The sequence below is a fragment of the Chelonia mydas genome, chromosome 15 (assembly GCF_015237465.2).
Source record: "Chelonia mydas isolate rCheMyd1 chromosome 15, rCheMyd1.pri.v2, whole genome shotgun sequence".
NCBI lineage: Eukaryota > Metazoa > Chordata > Testudines > Cheloniidae > Chelonia > Chelonia mydas.
In genome coordinates, this window is record NC_057856.1 from 26156149 (window position 1) to 26175550 (window position 19402).

The following is a 19402-nucleotide window of genomic DNA, read 5'->3' on the forward strand; positions in this document are numbered from 1 at the left end:
CAGATTTATACACCTTGTGTCTATTTACTATCAGAACAACTGTAAGGGGGTGAGGGAAATCAGTACTAATTTCCCCTTCTTACTTGTTTCTTAACCTCTCTTTTTACAACACTTTTCCTCTTTTATTCAATTAACAGTGGCAAGAAGTGTGGATAAAGCATCCCCACCTAGAGCTGTCAAATTAGACCATTGTTTATTTTAGTATTATTTTACTAACTTTTAATAATTGCACTTGTTTTTAGAACAATCAGAATACAGCTTCTATAATCTATTTTTCAGTCAACTAATGGAAGACACAAAAAGTATTTATCCATTAGCAAAAATATCATAATTTATTAATCAATGCATTAATACTAAAAATATTATTTTGGCTTTAGTAAAAAATTAACAAAAAAAAACCCTTTTGAGTACGGCACTCTACATTCAAGACACAAAATCTGAGTGGGTGAGGGGTGTCAAGGATAAATATTAGTTCAGGAAGCAGACAGCAGATACATAGCATATTACACTAGTGAACAAGTAGCACTGGTAGGCTCTGTGTTCAGGCCAAAAATCACACGGCAGCTTTGCAGCACCTCTGAAGAAAACCTTCAACCCACATTCCTGGCCAGGGATCAAAGAGGTGCTACCATGAAAAATAAAAACAAGGAAGCAGATGATTAAGAATATTCAACCAATTCCATGTGATCAGATATCTTGATATTTCTACTCTCACTCAGTAGCAGGATCAGCAAATTTAATATTTTTGCCTTGGTTACATTCAACTCTTGATTTTATAGAAAAATGAAAGAGGCAAAAATGAAAATGGAGCAAATAAAGGTATTTAGAAAGACTCAACAAAGCATTCAAATCTCTTGCAGGGCTGAACAAAGTAGACATAGACCAAAACAAAGTAACAAAAGACACACATTTATTTTCAAGTTCCCTAGAAGGGGAAAAGCTACCCAGAGGTCTCAAAGCTGCTAAGCAAGAGAAATAGTGGATTGTAATACTGTTAGCAAGTAGCAATGAAAGCAAATTAAGAATTTTGGAGAGAAAAGTAGAATCCAATCCCCCTCTGGAAAATTACTGAATATTTTCAGAGCTAAGGAACAGGTGTTGGAGGGGGAGACTTCCCCACAAAATAATAAATTGTCAAGAAGGCAGACATGATTTCCCTCACCACATAAATGGCTCTTCTGAAGCAAGTTAAAAGTGTACATTGCAAGGCTTAGCTTTGGAAAAAGAAGAAAATATTCTAAATTAAATTAGTGGTTCAATTACTGTTGCCATCTGATGAGAAATACAGCCAAAGCTAATAATTGGACATTACTGAAATAACCGGTTCAGATGGTGGTGTCCCCAGTGAGGTTGGATTTTGGAAGGAGAAGTGGAATTTGGTGTCATTTTTAGTAACAGCACAGTAAATAACCTTGACCAGTTGCAACAGCAGCCCTCAATCCATCTGATCCCCCTAAGAAACCAATCCCCTTCACATCCCTTCCCAGCAGGCAAGAGAGCTGCTAGCTGCACTGGCTGACTTCGATTATTTATTACTTTGTAGCTAAGTCACATAAGCAAATCCAGGTAGTTTGGAGGGGCAGCTCTAATTTGATATATGATATCAACACAAAGAAGTTATTTACTCTAAAACCCCCTGATGCTAGATAACCAAATAATCTCAATTGAATCCCTTGAAACTGACAAACTGGAAGCAAATGGGACCTTGATTCAATAGGGGGCGGAGAGGGAGAAGCTAGAATCACCATGAGGCTGAGTGGGGGCTGGGGTTTTTCTGCGGCTCCTTTCCACGAACCTGATTCCCTAAAATATGGGAAGCTGAACTGGGGTCACGCTGATAGGCTGGGCTGAGGGAGGCGGGAGACATTGGGGTTTCTCTACAAGCTACATCCTGATACACTCATGTCATTGTCAAAGCAAAAAGTTGCACATCCGTGACCAGGTTACATGGGAATGATGTGAGCAGTCCCAACGCCCGTACCCACCTCTGACTACAGAGGAAATGCACCAGAAACGCATATATGTGTTTATTTCCTGGCTAGGTCCAAGCTAGGGCCCCAGTGTGAAACACCCATCCCTCTACCCCCTCCCCTGCTGCTCGGCCTGGATTCGTCACCGGATTCCCTGGAATGGGGGATGCAGGCGGGAAATACGAAACAAACCACAAACTGCACGTGGAGACACCACCAGCTTCTCTAGAGCAATCAAAGCAAAGAAGAGGCACCCACCCATTCCACTCCCACCAATTCAAACACATTCATCCCTGAGACAGCCAGGCATTTACCTTTCCCTTCCATGGCACGCACGAAATTTCCATGATACTTTTGAGTCTTTAATTTCTCCTCCAAATTAAAACTCCTGATGCAGACAATTTCCTCCACGTCCGAGAGGTCCTCATTCTCATCGTATCTCCTTCTACCAATAGATCGCTAGAAAACAAAGCAAATTATATAGACCGGGGTGGGAAGTGGACTTTGGGGAAGGAAAAATGTATCAACGTTGGGGATATTTGGATAAACATGGTCTGGGAAAAATCATGATCAAGGCTGCAAATTTAACAATACTTTATACAACGTGAGCTTGAGCACAGAAGAATCGCCACTCCCTTTCTCCTTATAACACCGTACTAACCCAAAGCACCAGGTGTCTGGCTACAGGAAACCCTTGCACTAATTTTTTTTTTTGGGGGGGGGGAGAAATATCTCTAAACGCCAAACAAGTGAAGAGATTTACACAAATCACTAATTCAAAGCCCAGCACTGCTGCACTTTGCAAGACCGTGAAAAAGTGAACTGCAGGCAGTATTTATTTGTTAACACATCGTGTCTCCGATCATGTTATTATTTGTGTAAGATATAACTAACTTATTTCGCACAAAATTCTCCATTTACTCTGATACACGCTATTCAGGTTGCAGTATTTACATAATCCAAGTGTTTCCATAGTCACACCGGAAGCCACGAGTTAAAAACAAATTGCATTATTTAACATTATGATTTATTTGCGCTCTTCCCCCCCCCCCCCGCCCGCAATGATCCACATGTTATTTCTGTTCAATCACAAGCTGTGCAGTTTAAGGAACAAAAAGTGAGGGGGGAATCAAGGGAGAAAGGGCAGGAATGAGTTAAATGCACGATGAGGGGTGTGTATGGAGTAGGCCCGGGTGAAAACAGCAGAGGCCGGTGCTGCTGTTGCTCCTTCCCCCAGAGCCAGCGTGTAACTTGTTAACAGCAGCCCCTGGTTCTCCGGCAGGGACACAAGGCAGAACCGCACGTTCACACCACACACAACACACTCCGCATGCAAACACCCGCCTGCAGAAGGGAGGGCTGGCTGTACACAAAGCTAGCTCCCTTTGGGGAACCAAATACACCAGCTGCCTCCATTGGGGTTGCTCAATTCCAAGCACTTTACAATCCAGATCTCCCTCTCTCTGTACATATATTTAAAATCCCCCCCAGCAGCTAGCCCTAGAAAAACACACACTTCATCAGTACAATCCTTCACCAACAGGAAAAAAAAAAAAAAAAGAGTATTGTCCCACCCTCTCCTTCCCCTCACTTAAATTCCACCCCCTTCCCAAGTGTTTAAGCTGATCTCTTGCAAACTAAGTAGCTCTGCTGCCTACATTTTTACATGCATTTCTCCCTTTGCAAATAATTAAGCAAAATCAATTAAAATGTACAAATAGGAAATAGACAAGCCAGCTACACACCAATCTTCTTCCAGAGTCTTTCTCTGCCTCCATTTTTTTGGAGAGTTTCATCACTTAATTGTCAACAGTTCCTGTCCTGCATTTTTTGGCCCAAATGGGGAGGAGGAAAAACAAAAGCCATCCAGGTCTCTCTAAAGTTTTGCAATTTTGCACCAGCACTTTTTTGGGGAAGGGGGAGGGAAGGGGAGGGGGAGTCGATGCGTTTTGCAAAGTCCTAAGGAACCATTTTCAGACACTGAGTGTGGAGTGGGGCGCAGGCGTCATAATCCCCGGAACGTAAACATTGTTGCCGATCGCGTTCGGGGAGGGGGGGAGGCCCGGGGGAGGAGGCGTCTGCAGGGTGGGGGGGGACCAGATTGCACCCAGCGCTAAAGATCGCTGCTGCTGCCGCCGCCGCTGCTGGCTGGCTGCTCATATTGGTGTGTTGTTGTTAGGTCACGAGTGTGAGGAGGCATTGCACGCAGGCGCTGACTCACTGAGCTGTTTGTTATGGGGAGAGCTGGAGTGTCAGGGGTTGGAAGGGGCTGGAGGCAGCGGCCACTCTGTAATATGAGGAGAAAACAAAGTACACAGGCTCACACAGAGACTTGCAACCACACACACATGCACACAAGACATACGAAGACATTAACAGGTGTACAGATATGCTTAAGCACAGAATATGCACATACGGGGACCTGCATACACATGTACAACACAAGACACACCTACCGACATGCACAGCACTGATGCAGATATGAAAACATACAGAAGACAGATCTATCCTTAGACACGCACAAAAGATATCGAAAGATGCACAAAATCACCTAGGATGCATGACACATACATGGGACCATGCACGTTAGACACATGGAGATAAACTTGCAGACAAGAGGCACAGAGACAGGGTGCATGACTATAAGACATGCACATGAAACATGTTACATGCACAAAGCACACAAAAATGGGAAATCCATGTGAAACCTATACTCAGAAAAAAGTCACACATAACTCTCTCTGCAAAATAACATCAACCCATGCCTGTCTCCACAGAAGTTTGCTTTCTTAAGGGCTGATCAGTGGCAATAAAGAAAACAAGGGAAGTGCAAAAAGCAACAAGTTACTCGCTTTCATTTTAAAAGGACTTGCACTAATGTATTTAACGTTTTCTTTCAGATGGGCATGTGTTTTTTTAGAAATTGCTGCCAGTTACAGTTCTGTAGACCCTGGAACTCAACATGCTTGTCCTTTGGGAGAGGGTTTATAAAATTCATTCTGGGTTTGGAAGGTGTAGTCAGTGGTTCTCAAACTTTTGTACTGGTGACCCCTTTCACATAGCAAGCCTCTGAGTACAACCCCCCTTATAAATTAAACATACTCTTTTATATATTTAACACCATTATAAATGCTGGAGGCGAAGCAGGATTTGGGGTGGAAGCTGGCAGCTCGTGACCCCCTGAAGCCCGACTCCCAGTTTGAGAACCCCTGGTCTATATGCTGCTACAAAGGAAAGAAAATTACACAATAAAAAAGATGGGTTTTATTTTAGGAGCTCTGTTTCAGTAGCATCTATTATTTTTAGTTCTTGCTGGCTTTATTAAAATGCTTTTATGAGATTGAAATACCCTTTTTGTAGCAGAATATATTTAAACAATTTCCTTACGTAATAAATTATTTAATATAGGCTACTAAATAGCTGTCACAGGAAAACAACTTTCAAGTACTATTGAACTAAGCTAGATTGGAATTTCAAGTAGTGCTAAAAGGCTCCATTTCATATTAACAAACTTAGGACCCATTCAGCCTTTGGCAGGTTTCAGAGTAGCAGCCGTGTTAGTCCGTATCCGCAAAAAGAAAAGGAGGACTTGTGGCACCTTAGAGACTAACAAATTTATTTGAGCATAAGCTTTCGTGAGCTACAGCATCTGATGAAGTGAGCTGTAGCTCACGAAAGCTTATGCTCAAATAAATTTGTTAGTCTCTAAGGTGCCACAAGTACTCCTTTTCTTTTTTCAGCCTTTGGGTTTCTGGTGCTTTAGGAGAACTGCTTAATGGTAGGATTGGTAAGGGGAACCAGTGCTTTTCACATCTAAGATACCAGTTCAAATCTGGATTAGGTTGATAGTGATCAAATGTTATTACCCTCTGATGGCAGTTTGGAGGTCTGTGTAAAACAAGGTAGACATTTTGGATCAGTTCCGAGGTGTCCACATTGTTGTACACTGAGGAACTACAAATATCTTAAGTGACATTTCTTAACAAAATGCTTAACCTTTATCAAAATAGAAAAAAAAAAAAAAGATTCCAAAGAGTAAGGGATATAAACAACTGTCATACCAGTTTAGAAGCCAATAGAAACCTCACAAGCAGACATCAAGTTGTATTTCTGCATAGCTTTGTTTCCAGACCAATTAGACGAGAAAATCAGTTGCAATAGCTTTTTGTTCTTTATTGTTTCTGTGCACTTCTATACAACAGAACGCAGTCACTCACATAGACTCCTGTTTAGCCCCTCTGCATACAGAGTCAGTTAATTAACACTTTAATTGATAGATTAAAATATTGTGCAAAACATATAACTAACACATCACAAAGCCAACATCATAGGCCTTGGTGGCAGTCTCATTAGAAAGACTGAAGACTCAATGAACTATGGCAAATGGCGAGAGGAAAGACTGTTCAGATGTGGCTTAGAACTCATGAGAGCCAGGTTTAATTCCAGGATCCATCACAGACTTCTTGTGTGATGTTGGGCAAGTCACTCAGGCCCACATCCTCAAAGGAATATAAGCATCCAACATCCATTTAAATTATTAGGAGGTAGGCGCCTAAATACCTTTGAGGATCCCTAACAGCCATTGATTTATTTGGAGGTAGATACCTAAATATCTTTGGGGATCTGTGTTTAGTCTCTTTTGAAAAGCTCCTATCTATAAAATGAGGTCTTTCTTGCCACAGAAATGTTATGTGGATGAATACATGAAGAGTTGTGAGGTGTTGTGATGTTTATTATATATCAATATGCATACTTATCTATTGCCACCTTAAAATTCCAATCCTGAAGTTGCATGCACAGGCTTAATTTTAAGCCAGGAATACAATGGTTAAAGTTAAGCAAGCATTTAGGACTGGGGCCAGAGTAGTAGAGTACAGGATAAATAACTGTAATTAGAGAATCATCAGGAACAAATCTATCAATCAATTAAATAAATAAGTCCCTGTTACAAAAAGTCCATCAATAAGATACCACAGAGACAGGGGGGAAATTTTCTCTTTTTTTTTTTTTTTTTTTTCAGATCAATATAATCTGGAATTCTTGGCATATCAAGCAAACACACCAAGTAGTATATTAAACACACACCTACAGAGAAACTAGAGCACATGTTACTAAAATTCTGGAAGTAAAGATGTTTCAGAAGTATCAAAGTCTAAGTCCGTGGGCTTCCAGCATCAGAACATTGATATTTTTTAATCTTATATTGAGACAGAAATGATTGATTTTAACATTTCATAACCATGTTTTATGGTTCATCATATCAACTAAATATTTTCATAAAAGACTTGTTCTGTTTCTTTTAAAAATATATATTTTACCAATAATATTTTCTTCACTTTGTGTTATAATTAATCAAAAACTTGGACCCAAAAAGGAATTGGACATTTATATGAATGATGAGAACATCAACACTTGCCTTAGATGGAATAACAAAAATTATAAGTGATATTAAACCTCATGGTGAGGAAGCATTTCCCTCTGGGCAGGTTATTCCTCTGCGGGGAGAGTGTTGGCCCCTTTTTCTGACCACTATCAACCAGGGTACTGGATTAGGTGAGCCATTGGAACAACAATTCCAATGTTCCTTTTCAAAAATAAAACAAACTAGTGAATGTATTCATATGGTCATGGGGTGGCTGGGTTGTTGGGAGATGGGCTACAATTAATCTGTTTTTGTTAACGTTAGTAAAATTATTTATAGTACAATTATGTGCACAATGTGCTACATCCTGTCCATGTTCAGGTGACAGTAAGAGCTGGAGCTTTAAGAAAAACACCTGCTATCTCACAAGTCATGATAGAATCATGAAAGTTGTCAATGCTATGTTTACTCAGGCTGTGTGTGGGACAGGGTGAATTTCACCCTTGTTGAACTCATAGGGAAATTTGTTTCCTGATAAATAGAATAAATTTTGCTAAAATCAGATCCTTAAACCTTTTTCCTTTCCTCATAAACTATGGACTACCTGTCAGACATCTTAGCCTGGATGGACATGAAAAGCCAGATGTTTAAACATTTCGCTGCCCTTGGACATTATGTGAAAAGATACTTCTGTGGCTCTCTAGCCAGACCAGATCAATGCAGGGGCACCAGAACAGGGAGGCCAGGGGCCCATGGCCCTCCCACTTTTCACCATGGGACCCTGACCCCTTACCCTCCTCTTCCCCCTGAGACTCCACCCCCCCGGCCAGGCCAGCAGGTGGTGGAGCCCCGCCCAGGAGCCCGGGTAGTTGTGGCACGCTCCAGCTCCCCAGAGCTGCCTGTGCAGCTTTTACCATTGCTGGGCTGCAGCTCCAGGCCCTGCCTCTTGGTCAGAGCTGGGTCGGGGTAAGAGCTATGCAGGCAGCTGTAGGGAGCCTGGGTCCCTCCACCTGCCTTGGGCGGGGGGCCCGAGGGGCGGGGACAAGGGCTGGGGGCTGCTTGTGGCCCCATCCAACCCCATTGGAGCGGGACAGGCTCCCCAGCCCCACTCTGGCTTCAGACTTGGCTGCGGGTGGGACCTCCAGGGGAAAAAGAGGGGCCTCAGGGGAAGAGGAGGGGGCACAGGTGGGGTCTTGGGGGGAGAAGAGGGGCCTCAGGGGAAGGGGTGGGGCAGAAGCCCCTGGCCCCCCCACTTTTGGGAAGGCTCCACCACCCCTGGATCAATGTTTTTCCCACTTAGGAAGCTTGGTGATTGCAACTCGAAGCTACATCCCACATCTTTCCATGGAGAGCTGCTCTGCATGTCTACACTTACAAGCTGTACTGATACAGCTGTGCCGCTCTAAGAGCGCTCATGTAGCTGTGTTATCCCGACAGGAGAGAGCTCTTCCATCGACATAATAAAACCAGCTCAACGAGTGGCAGTAGCTATGTTGGCAGGAGAGCATCTGTGCATGAGTGCTTATGCTATCAAAACTTATGGTGCTCAACGGGGTGTTTTTTGCTGACATAAGTGCTAGTGTAGACATGGCCTTAGACCTATCACTGCTTGAGACTGCTGACAATCCCTTCCTCATCTGTTATACTTTTTATGCAAAACCTTCCATTTTAATTTTCATTTTGCACCAACACAGTTTTGTTCTGTGACAATAACAGAAACAAATGGAAACAACTATTTGCATATTTGGCTAACAATATACTATAGAAAAGCTGCTATGCAGAGGGTGGCATAAACACGTCTATTTCTGTGCCGAATATTGTACCTCATTAAGAATGCTGGAGGGTTACAATGGTTCATCCCTATTCTAAGACATACAAAAGTACATTTCTGGCACAGAATTAAAGGTGCACCTCTGTGATGGGATGTTCAGATCTTTCAGTGCCCTCAGGAAGGAATCCTGGAATTCTATCCCTATTGTGCCCTTATGTAAAGGCCCCACTACATCAAACAGCAGCCTGGGCTTTTATGCATTCATTCCCAGAAAGGGTTCAGGGTCAGCTGAGGGAGGCACCTCCAGCTGAGAGTGAATTAAGTACAGCTGACTCTAATTAGCGCCTCAAGAGGAGGCTGGGATGGAAAGAGAAATGCTAGGGTTTATAATGACCAGCAGTTAGGAAAAGAAGTAAAAGAACTAACTCTGTTGGATTTGTTCTTTCCCAGTTGGAGTTTACTGTACATAGGCTGGAGGAAAAAATGTAGGTAGACAATATTATAATTTTAATACTTTGGTTAAAGTAAAAGATGTTTGTCCTCTAACAATTAGAGATCAAACTAAGTTTATGTTAAAAGGCCAATGTTAGCACTTGTAGGGATGTGGTGGTGGCGGCTAGGGCTTGTAGGGTTATACATATAAACTACATGTTTATACAACTATACATATAAAATGATGGGATCTAAATTAGCTGTTACCACTCAAGAAAGAGATCTCAGAGTCATTGTGGATAGTTCTCTGAAAACATCCACTCAAAGTTCAGCAGCAGTCAAAAAAAGTGAACAGAATGTTGGGAATCATTAAGAAAAAGATAGATAATAAGACAAAGTATCATATTGCCTCTATATAAATCCGTGGTACACCCACATTTTGAATACTGCGTGCAGATGTGTTCACCCTATCTCAAAAAAAAAAATTGGAATTGGAAATGTTCAGAAAAGGGTAACAAACATTATTAGGGGTATGGAACGGCTGCCATATGAGGAGAGATTAATAAGACTGGGAGGTTTCAGCTTGGAAAAAAGATGATTAAGGGGGGATATGATAGAGGTCTATAAAATCATGACTGGTGTGGAGAGAGTAAATAAGGAAGTGTTATTTACTCCTTCTCATAACACAAGAACTAGGGGTCACCAAATGAAATTAATAGGCAGCAGGTTTAAAACAAACAAAAGGAAGTATTTTTTCATACAACTTGTGGAACTCCTTGCCAGATGATGTTATGAAGGCCAAGACTATAACAGGATTCAAAAAAGAACTAGATACATTCATGGAGGATAGGTCCATCAATGGCTATTTGCCAGGATGGGCAGGAATGGTGCCCCAGCCTCTGTTTCCCAGAAGTTGGGAATGGGCTACAAGGAATGGACCACTTGATGATTACCTGTTCTGTTCATTCCCTATGGGGCACCTGGCATTGGCCACTGTCAGAAGACAGTATATTGGGCTAGATGGACCTTTGGTCTGACCCAGTATGGCTGTTCTTATGTTCTAACGGCTATGCGGGTGGCTTTTTGCTGTTTGAAATGTGGATGTGATGTATATGAACATGCATTAATAGGCTGGGGAATGAAACACAAGGACTGCTGCTTCAGTGCGTCAGTGTGCAGAATTATTGTATGTTTCAATACCTTTCCTATTGAAGTGAAATGTAAAAGAGGGACAGACTAGAGAGACAATGGACTAAAAGCATTCTTGTATATACCTAAAATCACAAAGGAAGTAAGCATGCTGGATTTGCTATTTTAACTTTCTTAATTGCATTACATAAGCTAAAAGTAGCACTACAGGCAATGGAAAACATTTGTGAAATTGTGTAGTAAACACATACACAATTCTGCAAGCAGCATAACGCCCAAAAATTGCACCTAGGGGATCCAAAATGGTAGTAGACAGCCCACTTTGAATATAACTTCTAAACAGAACTAAAGTCTTGTTTATCTGAACAATTATTTTATTTTTATTATAGCTCACAGAGCTATAGTAAGGGAGTGTTGATTAGAACAACTGACAGACTTAACTATTCTGTAGTTCAGAGGCGCTGACTTCTGCTGGTGCCGGTGGGTGCTCGGCCCCACCCCACCTCCACCCCTGCCCTGCCCCCTCTCAAACCCCTTCCCAAATCCCCGCCCCGGCCCCACCTCTTCCCTGAGAGGGCTGCGTTCCCGCTCCCTCCTAGAGCTTGTTACGCAGAGAAACAGCTGTTTTGCGGCAGCAAGCGCTGGGAGGAGAAGCGGGGATACAGCGCGCTCAGGGGAGGAGGTGGAGGTGAGGTGAGCTGGGGTGGGGCAGGGAGAATGGTTGCTGGTGGGTGCAGAGCACCCACCAATTTTTCCCTGTGTGTGCTCCAGCCCTGGAGCACCCATAGAGTAGCTGTTTTCTTCATGCTATTAATTTCCCCTTTCCAGACATCATTAGTCCACTTCAGATTTTTGCATTAGCCTCATACATTAGAACACAATCATTTTAAAATAAATTTATTTTGGGAAATGGAGCCTAAACTAGTGATTAACTATGCTGCTTTAATATTTTATGGTTCAACCAAAACCGTGTGCACTTACAAGTAAAGCTACTAGATAATAAGATTATCTATGTGTGTAGAGCTGTGCTCTTTCATAGGCTTTGAGCACTGATCCCAAATATATTTTTACAGTTAAGATTCCCCCACAAACTAAACCACAGAGCCTTAAAGAGCTCTTGTTTGAAGAGGTGGGAGAGGAAACATTTAAAGCCTGTTGGTTACCAGCTTTCTAAGTAAGGCATGGTAGTTCATCTTTACGTGGGTACTACTTATGACTTTGCAATTAGTTGTCTTGAACAATCCCACTACTGTATGTTGAGAAATACTAAAAATGCTCTTTGTACTTGTTTTCTTTGCATGTGTGCTTACAGACTTAAAAGACAACTGAGCAAAAAGTAATGTTAATACTCTTCACTTATACAGGGTTTTTAATCCAAATGGATGTGAAAGTTAGATATGCACAGAAGTACTGAAATGCAACCCCCTCTGGGGTGGAGGGCAGCAACCAACCAATGCATAACTTATGGCACAACAGTGGGGCGTAAGACATTTTACAGGAAAAAACCTTAAGGGCAAACCATACTCTTACAGGTGCTGTGGGGGCTTTAATGCTCATATACAGCAGACAAGACCAAAAAACCATGTCTTGCCAAACTAAATATTTGATTTATTTATTGGGAAAGGATGAAGGGCTGGGTCAACTCTGCTAGGCTAGGAACCTGTAATCCCAGGAAATGTGATCTGAAGCTTCAAGTTACCAATCTGATTTCTCTGATTCGGTAACTTTAAAATATGCAGTACAAATTAAATAAAATGTATAATAATGGTCATGTTTGTATAGACTCCATCATTGCCTTTTGATATATAGCTAAATTAATGAACTTACAGATCAGGAGAAGCATGAAAAGAGGAACTAAGAAAACAAAATGTTTAGGTCCTGATTTCTTGTGTTGTCACTTATGTGTAAAATGATACCAAATCAGAATGACAGTATTTTTACACTCTGCACTAGTGTGAATAACGGAAGATGCATGGGGTGGAAAAATCAATCCCTCGGTGCCTTTTATAGCCAATGCAAGTAAACCAAATGTAAAATAGCTTCTGCCTTTGGGATGTGATTGTCCTCTCCCATGTCTGAGACTAGAAAGCAGAGCCATCCTTACCTACTAGGTGCATTTGTATTCTCAGGTTCTTACTTTAACTATGGTAGCATGTTTCTTTTTCTCACTTACACCTCTCCATACCCACAAGCTCACTGTGGCACAACGAGTACCTTTATATTAAGACCCAGGATTCTTGAATCCCTTTTGTGGGTGTGACACCTTTGCCAAGTCACTTCACCTCTCTGTGCTTTGCTTTCTCCTTCTATAAAAGAAAAATAATAATAAATAATTATGCCTTACAAAAACAGGATAAGCACTTCAGGTGAAAAGTGCTGTTTAAGTGCTAAATAGTGTATTATACAAATCGCCTATGCATTCAAAAAGGGTATTTGTCAGGGTTCCCTCCCCAATCTGAACTCTAGGGTACAGATGTGGGGACCCGCATGAAAGAACCCCTAAGCTTATTTCTATCAGCTTAGGTTAAAACTTCCCCAAGGCACAAATTCTTTGCTCTTGGATGGTACGCTGCCACCACCAAGTGATTTAACAAAGAATCAGGGAAAGGACCACTTGTAGTTCCTATTCCCCCAAAATATCCCCCTCAAGCCTTTACACCCCCTTTCCTGGGGAGGCTTGAGAATAATATCGTAACCAATTGGTTACAAAGTGATCACAGACCCAAACCCCTGGGTCTTAGGACAATAGAGAAATCAGTCAGGTTCTTAAAAGAAGGCTTATTTTTTAAAAAAAGAAAAAATCACCTCTGTAAAAATCAGGATGGAAAATAACTTTACAGGGTAACAAAATAGTCAAAAAACACAACAGAACTTCTTCTAGGCTTAGTTCAAAGTTACAAAACACAGGAATAAACCTCCCTCCAGCAAAGGAAAAATTCACAAGCAGAACAAAAGATAATCTAACACGCCTTGCCTGGCTTTTACTTACAATTTTTGTAATATGAGAGACTTTTAGGATGGTCTACAGGAGAAGGAGTTTTCTGACCTGATGCTTCTCTGCTTCCCAAGAGAACACACCAAAACAAAGCCTCCCCACCTCAAGATTTGGAAGTATCTTCTTTCCCCATTGGTCCTTTTGGTCAGGTGCCAACAAGGTTATTTGAGCTTCTTAACCCCTTACAGGTAAGGAGGAATTCTAGGCTACCCTTAGCTGTAGGGTTATGACACGGCCCCCAAATCACAGATGGTGTCAGACAGCCTGTACCACACTGGCTGTGATTTCTTCCTAGAGCTCTAGGAGAAAACAGAGTTAATAAGACACATGCACCTCTAGATATACTACTGATTATATAAAAACTAACAATATTTTCCACATTTCAAGGACGATTTTAACCAGTTGATTCTGGGAAACTTTCACAGGAGAGTGCATCAGCCACTTTGTTAGAAGCTCCTGAAATGTGTTGTATTTCAAAATCAAAATCTTGGAGAGCTAAACTCCACCGCAGAAGTTTTTCGTTATTGTCCTTGATGGTATGAAGCCACTTCAGCGCAGCATGGTCTGTTTGCAGGTGGAAACACCGTCCCCAAACATATGGGCGTAGCTTTTCCAGAGCATACACAATGGCATAGCATTCCTTTTCGTTGATTGACCAGTGACTTTCCCTCTCAGACAGTTTCTTGCTGAGAAACACTACAGGATGGAATTCTTGATCGGGTCCTTCCTGCATTAAAACTGCTCCCACGCCACGCTCGGACGCATCTGTCATTACTAGGAAAGGTTGTCGAAGTCTGGGGCCCTTAGCACAGGGTCACACATGAGTGTTGCTTTAAGCTGGTTAAAGGTCTTTTGACACTCTTCAGTCCACTGAACTGAATTTGGCTGTTTCTTTTTGGTTAGGTCTGTCAGTGGGGCAGCAATTTGGCTGTAGTGCGATACAAATCGCCTGTAATATCTGGCCAAGCCTAAGAAGGATTGGACCGGTTTCTTTGACTTTGGGACAGGCCACTTGTGGACAGCATTCACTTTGGCCTGTAATGGGTTGATTGTTCCTTGACCCACCTGGTGTCCAAGGTAAGTTACTCTGTTTAGGCCTATTTGACACTTTTTAGCCTTAACAGTTAGCCCTGCTTCCCTTACGTGCTCGAAGACTTTTTGCAGATGCTCCAGGTGTTCTGCCCATGAATCAGAAAAGATGGCCACATCATCAAGGCAGGCGACTGCAGAGTCTCTTAATCCTACTAGGAGACTATTTACAAGTTTTTGAAAAGTGGCGGGTGCATTTTGCAGCCCGAAAGGGAGCACTTTAAATTCATACAGCCCTACATGGGTGATGAAGGCTGACCTTTCCTTGGCGGATTCATTCAGCGGTACTTGCCAGTACGCCTTGGTTAAGTCTAAGGTAGGAATAAACCTCCCTCCAGCAAGGAAAAATTCATAAGCAGAACAAAAGATAATCTAACATGCATTGCCTGGCTTTTACTTACAATTTGTAATATGAGAGACTTTTAGGATGGTTTATAGGAGAAGGAGTTTTCTGACCTGATGCTTCTCTGCTTCCTAAGAGAACACACCAAAACAAAGCCTCCCCACCCCAAGATTTGAAAATATCTTCTTTCCCCATTGGTCCTTTTGGTCAGGTGCCAACCAGGTTATTTGAGCTTCTTAACCCCTTACAGGTAAGGAGGAATTCTAGGCAGTATTTAATACATAAAGGCAGGGCATTGAGAGCTTTTGCTCAGTCTTTGGATGCAAGATCAAGTGAGGAGTCCCAGAATTATTTTGGAAGCTGTTCCGCACAACATAGTCTGCAATCCCTACACAGGAAAACTGCAGGCGTGGGGGGTGGGAATTCCATTATTTGTTAAATTGTTATCTTTGGACAGGGACTGTCAGGATGTTTATACAACACCTAGCAAATGGGGCCTTGACCTGGTAACTCTGTAGGCAAAACCACAATGTGAATGCTTAATAAGATCATTGAACAATACATTGTACCTCAGTAATAGTAAATGTTGTGATGCATTCAATTTTAAAATCTTACTCAGTTTCACTATAAACAATATGCCAGATTGTAATCATTCCATGGAAAGTACTATACAAATGCAAATATTAACAAATTGTGAAGTATTTCATGAGTGTTTACCTCATAAGAGATAGGAAGTAAGCCCATTTTACAGAAGGTGAATGGCGAGTCAGAGAAATATGACTTAGAGTTGTGATTCCACAATATACACCTCTCCCACTCTAGTGACTCTCTACTGATTTAACTGAAATCCTATGGACAATCTCTGAGTAGGTTCCCTTGTACATTCCTCTTAACTTAATAAGATGGTATTGACAACTCAATGATCAGTAGACTTTTGGCTACAGAATAATCTGTATAGCAAGAGTGGGAATAGTTTAATCAAAACATAGAAAATGTACACTACTTATTCCTGGGATATGTTCTGTGATATTAACAAACAACAACAACAAAGTTCAACATTAAGCTGGAAAAGCACTGAATGGAGATGGAGAAATTCTGGTGAGGATAGCTTTTATAAAAGAGACTCAAAGAAGGGGTGGGGACAGACATACCTGTTCAGTTGACAAATGTGAGAAGTGGAAAATCTAAACATCAACATTTATTGTCTGCTGCACTACACTACTTACTGATTCTGACTTATCTGCTACCAACTGTAGGGCACAGAAAATTTCCCAAAGGGTACTTAGGTGTTACATTAATTTTAACTGGAAGCATGGGTTAGGATTCAGGTGGTTACATCTTAGAATCATAGAAAGTCAGGGTTGGAAGGGACCTCAGGAGGTCATCTAGTCCAACCCCCTGCTCAAAGCAGGACTGATCCCCCAATTAAATCATCCCAGCCAGGACTTTGTCAAGCCTGACCTTAAAAACTTCTAAGGAAGGAGATTATGCATTGCTATAAATGTAAAAATAATATATTTTACCAGAAGGTTATAAAATACAGTGAAAGGAAGGTGGCCTGGTGGTTGGACTTCAACTGCCAGTGCTTGGAATGTTGGGATCAGAAGGTTCCATGGCAGTTGGAATTTGGCAGTTGAGTTCAACTGCCTGTGCTGGAATATTAGAATTTGCAACCCCTGTCCCCATTCTGCAGTGCCAGATTGGATTTGAAAGTGAGGAAAATATCTGGATGTTTAACGAGGGGATTAATTTGACTCAGGAAGTCTAGAATTGGGAATGTAAAAGAGTGACATAATGAAGATTTATGGTACATCTACGTTGCACAAATCTTACAGCACTGTGTAGCATACAGACACTACACATGCCCCCCCGCACTGATATAAATAGCAGTGTAGACAGTGAAGCACTACTTAAAGACAGGCCTAAACCTTGTTGGCATATACTCTATGCGGCTCTCTACACCCTTAAGCAGTACCTCCCCCATTACACTGCTGTGTTTAGCAGAGTTGTATCCTGCTGCTGGAATCTTTCCCCACTGCAGGGAAATGCACTGGGGAGTGGCTGAGGAAAGGCTCCAGAAGCTTCCCACTGCCATCTGTAGCTACGCACCACAGTAGGTGTGTCTACACTGCAATTAAAATTGTGGCTGGCTGATGCCAACTGGCTCAGGATAAGGGGCTGTTTAATTTTGAAGTAGACATTTGGACTGGGCTGAAGCCCAGTCTCTAGGACCCTGTGAGCACTGTCCCCTCTAAGCTGTGCGCATGTGCGTACGCACACAGATATTAAACCCCACGCACACGGCAAAACACTGCGCGCACTCCGGCTTTTTTTTTTTTTTTTTTTTTGCGCTTTGGCAGCAGCACAGAAGAAATTTTTTGCGCACATGGCCTGTTAGAGGGAACATTGCCTGTGAGGTTAGAGGGTCCCAAAGCCCAGGCTTGGGCAGCCCTGAACCTCTACACTTCAATTAAACAGCCTCTGAGCCTGAGCCCGAGCCCAGCAAACCTCAGTCAGCTGGCACAGGCCAGCTATGGGTTTTTAACTGCAGTGTAGGCATACCAAAGTAGACACAGTTTGCTTTTCACTGCAGCGTGTACGCTCCCCATAGCCTATATGCTGCTGCCACGGGTGTGCAGTATAGACATAGCCTTAGGCTGATTTAAGCACTTGGTAGTAAACAAAATAAGCCATAAATAAATCAGAGGACAAGGACAACCCACCTAATTCCCCTGCCAAGCTCATCTCTGCAGCTCTAGGGCCACCACTTTCAGACGAAGCGGGTATTCACCCACGAAAGCTTATATTCCAATATGTCTGTTAGTCTATAAGGTGCCACGGGACTCTTTGCCACTTTTACAGATCCAGACTAACATGGCTACCCCTCTGACACTTTCACAAGCGGCTACTGACTGGATGCCCAACTTGAGCCACTTTAAGCCTGACTTTTTTTTTTTTTCCCCAGAGCTCCCAAAACTCCACTTGAAGATGATGGAGAGACAGGTGAGCAGCAGCCCTGTTCAACTTAAAATATCTTGAACCTGACTTTCAAACAAACCAAGGAACCCAAAGTCAATGACACACACACATATAAACAAACTTCCTTGGGCGGGGGTGGGGGGAGGGAGAGCCAGGGGCTCCAGCCCAGGTTACCGTGAGGAGAAGGAGGGAGGCCGGGGGGGACGGACGGGCAGGGGCTCCAGCCCAGGCTACCCCGAGAGGAAGGGAGAGAGAGAATACCAGAGGCGCTAGCCTGACTGGAAGGGGGACAGGGGAGGACCAGCCCCTCAGTCGGCGCTGACCTAGCCGCAAGGCCCGGCCTTTGGGAGTGGGAAGGGAACTAGTAGGACCTACATCGCCCGGCGCCGCGCCGCGCCGCTCCCCTCACGCGGAGGGCGGGGCAGCCCGCATCCGGCAGGAAGGGTTAGGAGTCGGGTTAGGAGTCGGGGCTACGCCATCGAGGCGTGTGCGCGGCGCCCAGTGAGGCGGGGCGGTGGCTGTCGCGTGGGCTCGCGGAGCTGCGGCAGGGGTCGGAGCGGAGCGGAGCTAGCGCCGGGGGGTGCGAGGTGCAGCTGCTGGCCTATCTCTGCAGCCGGAAGGAAAGGAAGGAAGTAGCAGCAGCAGCAGCAATAGGAGGAGGAGGCGGCGCCTCGGGATTAGCAGCCGGGCCAGGCGCCCTCTCTTCGCTCCTCTCCTCCCCCGCTCCGCTGCGAGCCGCCGCGGCCGGAGACCATGAGCCTGAACGAGCACTCGATGCAGGCACTGTCCTGGCGGAAGCTCTACCTGAGCCGGGCCAAGCTGAAAGCCTCCAGCCGCACCTCCGCATTGCTCTCGGGGTTCGCGATGGTGAGCGCTCCCCTCCTTCCCGCCTGCTGGGCAGGCGCCGGCCGCCGCACTCTTCTGGGGGAGCGGGGGCAGGTTACAGGTAACCCGGGGGACAGCAGTGCCGCTAGGTCGGCACAGCGTACCGTACCCTGCAGGGCGGCCAGCTGCCTCTTGGCTCTGGTGCCCCCAGCCGGGTTTATATTCCCTTCTGTACCGTAAATACCGCCTGTGCCCGCCCTTTGTGTTATCAGGAGCTAAATCTATTAGGATGCGCCGTTTACTTGTTCCTGGACGACGTGTGGTGTGTCTGCCTCGCCCTCTCTGCAGACCCGGTCCCCATCGCGTTCTCCTCGCGTTCCCCAGATAATTCACTGGCTGGGTGTCTGGTCTCCCATTTAAATGGGACGTCTTAGCTCAGGTGCTTCCACCTCCAATGAGTTTGGGAGAATTGAACCCTGGACTGTCA

At 43.7% G+C, this 19402-nt stretch overlaps 2 protein-coding genes across 6 annotated transcripts in view; one reads left to right on the forward strand and one right to left on the reverse strand.

Moving 5' to 3' along the window:
- The window catches only part of KDM2B (lysine demethylase 2B), a 166993-nt gene extending 162979 nt beyond the window's left edge, over positions 1-4014 (reverse strand). The window contains 2 exon segments of the mRNA XM_007058291.4: positions 2285-2429; positions 3716-4014. Of these exon segments, the coding sequence (XP_007058353.2) occupies positions 2285-2429; positions 3716-3766 (196 nt within the window). The 5' untranslated portion in view covers positions 3767-4014.
- Positions 4015-18505: 14491 nt separating this feature from the next.
- Positions 18506-19402, forward strand: part of ORAI1 (ORAI calcium release-activated calcium modulator 1) — a 32378-nt gene continuing 31481 nt past the window's right edge. The window contains exon 1 of one of the 5 annotated variants that reach the window (XM_027820808.3): positions 18506-18957. In XM_027820808.3, coding sequence (XP_027676609.2) covers positions 18844-18957 — 114 coding nt within the window. In that variant the 5' untranslated portion in view covers positions 18506-18843. The remainder of the gene's footprint in view (positions 18958-19402) is intronic. The other 4 variants (XM_037878358.2, XM_007058292.4, XM_037878359.2 and 1 more) reach the window with 4 other exon arrangements.